Genomic DNA, 9,874 nt, shown 5'->3' on the forward strand with positions numbered 1-9,874 from the left:
AAGATCAATATAGTAAATATATATATAAAAAGTCGTTATTACCTATTAGTTTATACAAAAACAAATACTTATTGTTAGTCTTATGGACAAATTTCATAAATATTTTATTTAATGATAATTCCCAGACAGCACACATGTCCAAAAAACATCTAAAAGACGACTTAAAAACGTCTTAAAGTCCTCTAGACATCTTTAAGACATCTTTTGGCCTTTTTGTGCTGTCTGGGTTACATTCTCTAAAATCTATTGTTTTGGTCCATATATCAATAATATATATTACTAATATACATAAGGAAATTTAATGCAAATTTAATTAAGTTTTTTATGCAAAAATCATGGATTATAAATTTATTCTAGTGTAAAGATATTATTTTTGGAAGTAAAAGAATACTCTTTACAGTAAATTTGTATGTAGACCAATTCCATTGATTGATCGCCCCGATTACATAATTGTGGTATACAATATACAAATATACAAATCATACAATATACAAATCAAAGTAAAGTTATTGCAGACTAGTAGCATGTTAGTAATATTAATTGTTTTTGCTCTTTCTATTTAGAATTAGAGGATTGACCAATCGAATTTACAGATACGATTGATATAGATATAACAAATAAAATATTAATTAAGAAAACAATTGTGAATAAATATTAAGGTATAAGCATTACTTATTTATATATTGCCTTTTAAATACATGGTATATCGAGATATATGAATATATAAAAAAATCGAGAAACCGATATCTTAACAGCAATTGTGTAATTATAAATAATTATTTTTTATATGATGCAGAATAATAAATAAAATTAAAATTATATAAACTGTTTTATATGTGAAAACAATTACCGTTATACATAATTCTAAACAATATAATTAATTGATATATTTAACAGAAATAGATTAATTAATAATTAATAATTGATTGTTAGCTAATCTAATTATTTGCCATGTTTATAAACGAATAATAAAAAAAGACAACCGCAAGTTCGTAAACGCAAGGTAATTCGTACTTAATGACGATTAAAGAAATTTAAATTTAAGTTTATTACAATAAATATTTTCAAATCAGATTTTATGATGAGTTCTTATGATTAATACATATGCGTATTGTAAGCAGTTTGTATCAAATTCTTACAAATTTAAGCTATTTTTGTGCTTTTTTATATGAATCATTTCTGACAATAATCTATAAAATAAATATAATATTCTAATATTTTGCTACATATATATAGAAAGTGTAGTTTATATTTGGCGCTATAATTCAAAAAGGTTGATCGACCAATCAGAGCAAAATTGCACCTTTAAGCGGCCTTTTCATTGACGCTAGAAAGTAGCGTCAACCATTGGTTGAACAAAGAAGTAAGTAATTGCTTCATTGTTTAACCAATGGTTGACGCTACTTTTTAGCGTCGATGAAATTGCACCTTTAAATGGAGTGCATGTAAAAATAAACAAGATTTAAAACGCGTATAAAACGATATTCAAACTAATTAAAATTAGAGTTTAAAAATGTAAATATAATATAAATAAGTATGGTCCCTGCCAAGGTAAATAGATATATAAGTATTGAAATATGTTAAAAAATTATTTAGAATTGTCATTCGAATGAAATTAAATCTTATTTATCTTAACCTAATTTTTATCTGTTACAGATATAATTTTTGACAAGTCTTATTTATAACTTTTTAAGCTTTTTAAGCTAATTTTATAATTTTTATTATAAAATTAGCTTAAAATCTCTTTGTTTTCTATTTAGTTTTGTGTAAAATAATATTTAAATTTGATTTAATTAAACTCTTTATAAACATATATTTCATTCTTCTATCACATGTATAAAATATTAAATCTTTTTTTATTTTTTTAATCATAGTTATCATACTAATTTTCTATTCTTTTTGTAGAGAAGTAATAAGTGGTGCGTGCCATCATTTGATTGTGAAATTATAAATGAGCTTCCAGTCAAACGTACTTTTGTCAAGGATTCTGTAGGAGAATTAGATAAGGTATTGCCAAATGTATCACTCACGCAGAATAATTTCAAGAGAAGAAAACATGAAACGAGCTTATCAAAATTACTTGAGGCTTGTGAACCTCAGAAACTTTCTGAATTGGCCGTTAGCAGGCAGAAACAAAATGAGATTTCCAATTGGTTTCAATATAAAGCATCAAAAAGACAACCTTCAATGTTAGTTCTTTCTGGTCCTTCTGGTTGTGGAAAAACTGTGGCTATAAAGTTACTTGCCAAAGAAAACGGATTCGACATTATTGAGTGGATTACTCCAATTGATCAAATTGAGGATGAAAATAGTAACGATTATTATTCAATACTTACTAAAGTATACTAAAGTTACAAATTATATTGTTTAAACATAATTTTTAATAATTTTTAGAACGTATAATGCGACAAGGAGACAAATTCGAGGATCATATGATTCGTGCAACACGTTACCGTACAGTACTTAGTAATTGTTCCAAGCAGTTGCTTCTTGTCAAAGATCTTCCAAATGTTTATCATGAGGATCATAAAAGTTTCTTTATGCTCATAGAGTAAGCAGTTATCTATTTTATAAATTGATTGATGTTGTTTGTATTTTTACCTTACAAATAACTTTCTCTAGAAAATATTTCCAGATAGGCAAGGAGCCTGTGATATTTATTTGCACAGAGACCGGAAATTCTAGACTGATGCAGACACTATTTGCACCTGATATAAGAGAGAAGTTTGGTATCGATCTCATCAGGTAAGTCAATCGAATAACTTTCTTTAATAAATTAAAAGGATTAAATTTCGCACAAAAATTTTAAGCATAATCGCTATTTATTTTGTGCAGTGTGAATGCAACCACACAAGCCGCGATGAAAACTATGCTGAAAAGAGTATCCGGTGTACTAAATTCCATCGCTGGCGACATGTTATATGTTTCTCAGCACATTGACGAAATATTGTCCAATAGCGTCGGGGATGTGCGCAGTGCCGTTTTGAATTTAATTTTCATTTCTCTCAAAGGTATATTATTTATATATTAATTAAACGGATGAGCCAGAGAGCTTACATTGTTTTTATGATTACTAGTGCCTGAACGACATTTGAAGAGCGAATGCGGCTTGCGAGAAGAAACTTTGGGTTTACTGCACGGCATTGGAAGAGTCACGAATCCGAAAAGTATAATTTGGTTTTATATTTCAGATTTTGGATTTTCGCGAACCGATAATTACCATTTATGATTAATTCTAGAAAAATTAGACGGCAATTCCCTCAAGTTCGTGCACGATCCTGAAGAAATAGCGGCATTTTTCCAGTCACAATCGGTGGTGTTCGTTCAATTTCTACAGGAAAATTACTTAAACACTATAAGAACTATAGAGGAAGCCACTGTAGCATCCGATATCTTGAGTTTGGCTGATGTTCTAAATTCGGAATGGCGTGTAAGTTTTGCTAAAACTGTTTTGGTTATATAAAATATTTCTTATATTCCATAATTCGGCAGGATCGCAATTTGGGCAAAGTTGCATTATCATATTGCATTCGTGGCTTGATGCTAGCAAATGAGAAGCCTGTAACTGGCTGGAATCCAGTGAGAAAACCGCGAGACGATCATATGAACATGTAAATATTAAATCAGATTAGTTATTTTTATATTTTTGTTGACTATACTTTTAATATATACACTTATTTGTAGACGACGATGTCTGGTAACAGCAGAAACGCGATGGTACGAATCAATCATTAAACCTTGTTCAAAGAAAACAAATGAAATATCGATAGAAAATAAAGACGAAGATATGGAGATAATTATTGAAGAAGATTAATAAATACATTAAATTTTATATATAAGATACTTCCTCTTTTTTTTACAAGTTTCTTTTTTATGTTTATATCTTTTTCCTTTAATTATAATTAATATAAAATATAAATTATTAGAAATTTTGTTTGTGATATCAATATTAGGTTTGCTCCTACTTATATTTATTGTACTTCCAACCAGATAAGAAATCATATACATTTAAATATATAAACTTACGAATATTAAATATATATGGGAATTTTCTCATGTTATTTTAACAGGGATTCTCTTCTTTATGTTTTTTTTACTTTCAGGAAACCAGCTGTATTAGAAAAGTACTTTGCATTTGCTTCGTTTACTTTTTTCTCTGCAGCTTGCGGATTGACGATTTCAAGACCCTATAAGTGTATACAATTATAAATAATTACATAAAGGAATAATCATTTTATATCTTCATACATATGGGTAACTAGTGAAAAATTAAATTTAAATATTAAAAAGCATACCTGCAAAGGGGTGAAAGCCACGCTGGAAGCGGTACCGGATACTTGTTTCTTAACAGTAGTGCTGCCACCCCATTGCTGTTGTTTCTGCAGATTCTTTTGCAGTGTCTTGGATATTCTAACTTTCGTCTTCTCGTCGATTTGTGGCAACCTGATTCGACCCGTTCCGGCTTTACCAATCGTTCCTCGCGAGTAACCGAGATCCTCTTGGTAAGCGTCGTTCTCGATCTGTTTGCAATAATACACACATTCCGTAATATCTATATTTCCATATTATAAGTTATGAATATTCTGAAACATATAACTTACGTCCGCAAAGTTCATTCTGTTGGCATGCTTCCTAAACTCGGTGATTGCATAGCGTTCCTTCATCTTACGGACGCGTTTACCGCCACGTTTTTTCCGACCAGGATCGATTGGTTTCGGTAACGGCTTTACGAACTTTACGGGCGGTGGTTCTTGTAGCTTATCTAATTTCTTTTCAATTTCCTCGCGCAGCATCTGACCGATGTGGCCGTCCGTACTCTCGTGACAGGCGTCCACTCTAGCCGCTAGCATGCTTTTAGCTGCCACGAGCCTCGCTGCTTTCCTCCGTAAATCCTGCAATATCGTCAGATATGTGATTGTGATATTTCATATTATCTTTTGTATTTTTCCCTTTACACTTACGGGAGGCGTTTCTTGTACGATATCGGAGTAATATATGAATCCCGTGTGAGGCAAAGTAGCGACTTGCGAAAATCCAGAGAGTGTAGTCTTTTGAGATCCTAGGACTAGAACGTTACAAGCTGGCATCTTGGATAGTTTTGTCAAACCACCTGCGACGCCTAAATCACAAAAATTTGTTACAATATAAATTCATTAATTTTATTTTATATATATATTTATGCAATTTTATATAAAATATACCCATAATTTTGGCGGCTGTTGATGCACCAACAATTATTGATAAGTTTGGTGCAATAAATGCCATTCTGCTTTCTACATATTCAAATATTTTTAATTTACAATTATTCAATTCCACTGCCATGTCGCAAGCTTCACAAATGGCTTTTTTCTCTTCTTCTGTTAATAATTGGCTGTATGTGATAACATATTTGAATTAAAATGAATAATTATAATTATAATTATATATTTATAATACATTAAAAATGAATAATTATATATAATAACTCTCTATTTTCAAATTAATTAAAGTTTACTAAAATTTTCTCATATTGCTTTTTTATTATTTCATTATTTGCTATATAAAGATAAAATGATTAATAAAATTATAAAAATAATTAATGATTATGTAACTATGCAATATTCTCTGTGAATATGCTTAAATATAAACAAGATATTTATAATAGAAAGTTTGTTTAATCCATAAACAGGATATTTATAATAAAAAGTTTATTCAGTCCCAATAATTTAAAATTAGAAAGGTTTGATCATGCACAGTAGAATATTACCCTTGAGTAGTTGATGCTGTCACAGAAACAACCATAATTGTGGCTTGAGTAAGAAACTGTTGCAGAATTTCATTATTTTTGGCTCTGTCCAAGTCATTTCCCAATTCTCTGACAGTCATTACATATTCCAATTGTCCAACTACCAAGGATTCCAACTCTGGGAATCTTTTCGAATACTTATCTCTTGTAAATCTATGTATAGTAGCTGAAATATATAAAAATTATACATCAATATAACAATATATATACTTTACAAATTAAAGATTTTATGCAACTGTACGGTCACCTATTTCATTGTCGATATCTACAGCCATATTATTAGCTTCAACTATCAGTTGATATTCCGGATCAGATTCTACAGGTCCTACAATATCGGCTGATTTTCTGGGTACTTTGCTGTGCTTTTCAATCTGTGACATGACCTTTTGTAGCTGTTCAGAATCTCGTAATTTGGCTAACTCTCTAACAGAGGATACTTTTATTTCTATGCGAGAAAACAAATTATTTATGTTATAACAATGTGCTGACATCAAAATGAAGAATGTAATATAAAAATTACATTCTTAGGTAACATTAATAACATAATATTGTATAAAATGGAAAAAAAATTAAACAAGAAAATTATTGCCAAATATCATGTATAAAGAATAACCTTCTTCTAGAACTTTGGAAACCGAAGCTGGAATGAACTTCGGCTCCGGTTCTTCCATGAAAGTATCCGCGTCGTCATTTTCCTCGAGGTCTGCAAGAAGTTCATCCGCCAGAGACATTTTTCCTCGTTACAAGTTATTTCTTTATTGCGAGATTTGGTTGCCACAAAAAAAACATCAAAACACCGCCTTCGTTATATCAAAGAGAAGACAGAGATGTCATGGCATGCTTTTAGGTGATCCCTGAAAGCGATACTCCCTTTATGGACATTGAAAACGACATGAACTACAAAGCCAATGTCCATGAATGTTCTCAGAGGGTAATATATAATGTGTACAATTTCTGGTTTTGTTCCGTGCTATATGGCCGGTATTCATAGTCCAATATTATATTTAAGATCGTCTTAAATCTGCTTGGAGGTTGACTTAAGACCTCATTCAATCAATCAAATAGCTACGTAGCATTTCAAGCTCGAACTTAAGACGATCTCAAATATAAGATCGGACTATGAATACCGGCCTTTGATCTATAAATTGTAAATGTAGCATGGACATGAACCAACCGACTGTTTTATCATGGCATCGAAAATGTCCATGTAGTTCCAGGGGCATAAATGGATGTGCGGCGCTAGTGTCCGATGTAGCAAAGGGATTCCACGAAAAGCGCAGCGTGGTCCCTCTCAGGCTTCCCTCTGATTCTGATCTCGGTCATGGTTCGTGGACAGGAGGACAGGATCGATAAGTGCTCGCGAAGGATCGTGTAAAGTAGAAGCATTATGATTGACAAAAATGCACGACAGTAATATGATTATTTCATTAAATGATTCGAGTCGAATTCGACATGAATATCAGAAATCAGAGATGCAGTATGATCAGTAAGTTTTCGCTCTGCCTGCGGAAAATACGCAGGCTATAACTTTGCACAGAGGACTTGTCAGACTGATCGGATCCTGTTGATGGAGAAAATCTTTCAGAAAGCATGAAATGCGAAGGAACAGCTTCAAGAAAAACACGTAAGTTTGTCACTTTATATAATCTGGAAAATGTATTGCAATAAATATTGATATGATATGTTTGTCTTGTAGAATTAGTCCATTGACGCAAAAAGTAAAGGCTCCCCAACATCTGCTGAGACTTAAGGATGAAGAAGATGAGTTCGATAATGAATGCAACAGTCGCTTCCGGTTACCTAGTCTGTCACGGCAGAAATCATGGAAGGACGATGATGATATTCCATCTAATGGAAATAGCGCGGCAACATCTGTCTCTTGGTCACAGGAGATGGAAGATACAGCGACTCAAAAATTGGAAGAACAGTGGACGAATGTGGAGAGGACCTTTTATGAGGAAGAAGATGACCAGTTGCTTCAAGGATCCATTTTGGATGAATGTATACAATGGAGAACACAGATACCATATCTGAGAATAATTGGCAAAAATCCAACTTACACCAATAACAATAGTACACAGCATGATATTGGCTCTAATGATGAGAAGATGAAAAGATTTGATACTCTACAAAATGACAAAGTATCTTTGGAGCTTTCAACGAAGGTAAGGATAGAAATATAATATTTTTTTCAAACATGCAAGAAATACGTATTACATTTTTACATTACTATTGTATTTTTATGTTATTTATAGGAAGGAGAAGATTCTACGCAATATAAATTAAATAAAGCAAAATTTGAAGATGTTGTTGACATGCTAATGGAATATGTAATCATGGAGGTCACTCCTAACAAGGAGAATGATACAGATTCTCTGTGCGAAAGTTTAAGCGATGCCTTAAAAATAGCTCCTGCTCCTGTTTATGGCAATAGAAATTCATCAAGAAATTCAAAAATAAATTGGACAGAAGAAGCAATTTCTCCTAATTATATCGAAAACAAATCTCTAAGCATACGAAATCGATTGTTGGATACAGAAAATTCTCTTCAGACAATAAAGAATGATACAAATTATCAAAAAGTTCAAAAGTGAGATTTGTAAAACAAAATATTAAATATAAGAACGCTTTCTTTTATTTAATATATATAATTTGATTTTTAGGAAACAGAGAAAATCAATTTCTGCAAATAAATCAAGAGACCTTGATAATATGGAAGATGATAATACATTGAAATCCAAGGAGAGATTGAGTACGCCACATATAGGCAGAAATAAACTTGGCACTATCTTCAATGAGAGGATTGTTGTGAGCCCTGTGCCTTTTGCAGTATCCACGCGAGAAAGCTTCTCTACTTTAAATACTATTCCCATTAGATTCATGAATGAAGATTTCGAAATTTCCTCCTTTCAAGGTAGAAAATATCAAGCTATTTCAGGTTTAAAACATTAGTATTAATATAAGAATTATAAATATTTTAGGATCAGCCCGAAACATTTCAGGTGGTTTTCGTGGCTCTACAAAAAAATCAAGCATTCTAAGAAATTCAAATATTCATTCCGCTTGGCAAGCTCCTGTGTGTCCCACCATTTGGCCGAAAAATATCCGACTTGCGCCTATAGACACTTCGAGATTTCCTAGTAACAAAAATAGGTATGTTGATAATTTATTAAAAAAAAAAACATTTTTTTTTTATAGAGATTTTTTTAAGATAATTTTAAGTTTCGTTTACCAAAATTTAAGAGCATATATTTTCACACTTTTTAGATTGGCACCATCCCCTGCTATTTCACACTGCAACAAGAAACCATTGAGTCCAATTTCCAAAATACCGAAATCAGCTCAAGCGACTCGCGATCGTTTGGAAATTCAAGGAAAACACATCTTCCCTTCGCAATCAAAAGTCAATATGCTTTCAGCTGGATGGGATAGTTCCAGAATGATTAAGAGCAAAAAAAAGAAAATTCGTGTAATGGAGGGTTTGTAAAGGAAAAGAAAAAATGCTTATAATGCCGAAAGCGCTTCGAACACTTGCTTTTATAAGAAATATATTTTTCTAAAATGTGTTATATGATGTCTTATTCTGTGTCTGTAAGGAAACCGAAGAGTACAAAACATGCTGCTTCGACGCGTTCGGTTTCATAACAGAATAACGCTTGGAGCACGGCAGAAAATGCTTTAACAACGAAATATATATAATATATATAAATATATTTATTGTCGTATATAATTTACGGAGGATAATCATTGCAATTGTACAAACATGCGATGGTGTTTTAAATATGATTGTTCTATGAATGATAAATCATAACTGTTTCTACCTCACTATGTGTCTATGTTGTTCAAATATTATTATTCTACACGTTTAACGCGAGTGGATATATTTTTGTATATGCCGCACAATATTATGTATTATTGTTTGTAAATATACTGGAAGTAATATAAATACATAACAGCATTGTTGTGAGAATACAACATCGCGTTATTATCCCGTTATAGTATACCCAAAATTTGATTTTATGAAAAAAATATAAAAAGCTGTATGATTTATTTCATATACACATTATTAAAGATATAAAAACTATTAAT

General features: G+C 31.4%; 3 protein-coding genes across 3 annotated transcripts; 2 read left to right on the plus strand and 1 right to left on the minus strand.

The window, feature by feature from the left end:
- Positions 1-1,453: 1,453 nt before the first annotated feature.
- Positions 1,454-3,834, plus strand: LOC105252546 (cell cycle checkpoint protein RAD17). The gene is made up of 9 exons (XM_011259970.2): positions 1,454-1,551; positions 1,906-2,311; positions 2,395-2,551; positions 2,623-2,745; positions 2,836-3,011; positions 3,078-3,167; positions 3,240-3,430; positions 3,493-3,611; positions 3,685-3,834. The coding sequence occupies exons 1-9, from the start codon at positions 1,537-1,539 to the stop codon at positions 3,812-3,814; spliced, it is 1,407 nt and encodes a 468-aa protein (XP_011258272.1). The 5' UTR covers positions 1,454-1,536; the 3' UTR covers positions 3,815-3,834.
- Positions 3,835-3,934: 100 nt separating this feature from the next.
- Positions 3,935-6,610, minus strand: LOC105252545 (U4/U6 small nuclear ribonucleoprotein Prp31). Its single transcript, XM_011259969.3, has 8 exons — positions 6,399-6,610; positions 6,033-6,230; positions 5,747-5,951; positions 5,202-5,371; positions 4,962-5,119; positions 4,602-4,892; positions 4,296-4,520; positions 3,935-4,187 (listed from the first exon to the last, which is right to left on the minus strand). The coding sequence occupies exons 1-8, from the start codon at positions 6,514-6,516 to the stop codon at positions 4,083-4,085; spliced, it is 1,470 nt and encodes a 489-aa protein (XP_011258271.2). The 5' UTR covers positions 6,517-6,610; the 3' UTR covers positions 3,935-4,082.
- A 473-nt stretch (positions 6,611-7,083) lies between these two features.
- Positions 7,084-9,760, plus strand: LOC105252544. The gene is made up of 6 exons (XM_011259967.3): positions 7,084-7,409; positions 7,482-7,950; positions 8,041-8,375; positions 8,449-8,699; positions 8,767-8,938; positions 9,053-9,760. Exons 1-6 carry the CDS (start codon positions 7,381-7,383, stop codon positions 9,270-9,272), a joined length of 1,476 nt encoding a protein of 491 aa, XP_011258269.1. The 5' UTR covers positions 7,084-7,380; the 3' UTR covers positions 9,273-9,760.
- The last annotated feature ends 114 nt before the right edge of the window (positions 9,761-9,874 follow it).

The sequence above is a fragment of the Camponotus floridanus genome, unplaced genomic scaffold (genome assembly GCF_003227725.1).
Source record: "Camponotus floridanus strain SB8 unplaced genomic scaffold, Cflo_v7.5 scaffold102, whole genome shotgun sequence".
Taxonomy (NCBI): Eukaryota; Metazoa; Arthropoda; class Insecta; order Hymenoptera; family Formicidae; genus Camponotus; species Camponotus floridanus.

What these genes read in the sequence shown, in the direction of transcription:
- LOC105252546 (XM_011259970.2), top strand. An exon ending in AATTTTCATTTCTCTCAAAG is followed by an intron (nt 3,012 to 3,077) that starts GTATATTATTTA and finishes TATGATTACTAG; the next exon opens with TGCCTGAACGACATTTGAAG. An exon ending in AAGAGTCACGAATCCGAAAA is followed by an intron (nt 3,168 to 3,239) that starts GTATAATTTGGT and finishes GATTAATTCTAG; the next exon opens with AAAAATTAGACGGCAATTCC.
- LOC105252545 (XM_011259969.3), bottom strand. Translation starts at nt 6,516, where the DNA reads ATGTCTCTGGCGGATGAACTTCTTGCAGACCTCGAGGAAAATGACGAC. An exon ending in AGATATCGACAATGAAATAG is followed by an intron (nt 5,952 to 6,032) that starts GTGACCGTACAG and finishes TATATATTTCAG; the next exon opens with CTACTATACATAGATTTACA. An exon ending in ACAGAATGAACTTTGCGGAC is followed by an intron (nt 4,521 to 4,601) that starts GTAAGTTATATG and finishes TATTGCAAACAG; the next exon opens with ATCGAGAACGACGCTTACCA.
- LOC105252544 (XM_011259967.3), top strand. Translation starts at nt 7,381, where the DNA reads ATGCGAAGGAACAGCTTCAAGAAAAACAC. An exon ending in CTTTGGAGCTTTCAACGAAG is followed by an intron (nt 7,951 to 8,040) that starts GTAAGGATAGAA and finishes TGTTATTTATAG; the next exon opens with GAAGGAGAAGATTCTACGCA. An exon ending in CGAAATTTCCTCCTTTCAAG is followed by an intron (nt 8,700 to 8,766) that starts GTAGAAAATATC and finishes TAAATATTTTAG; the next exon opens with GATCAGCCCGAAACATTTCA.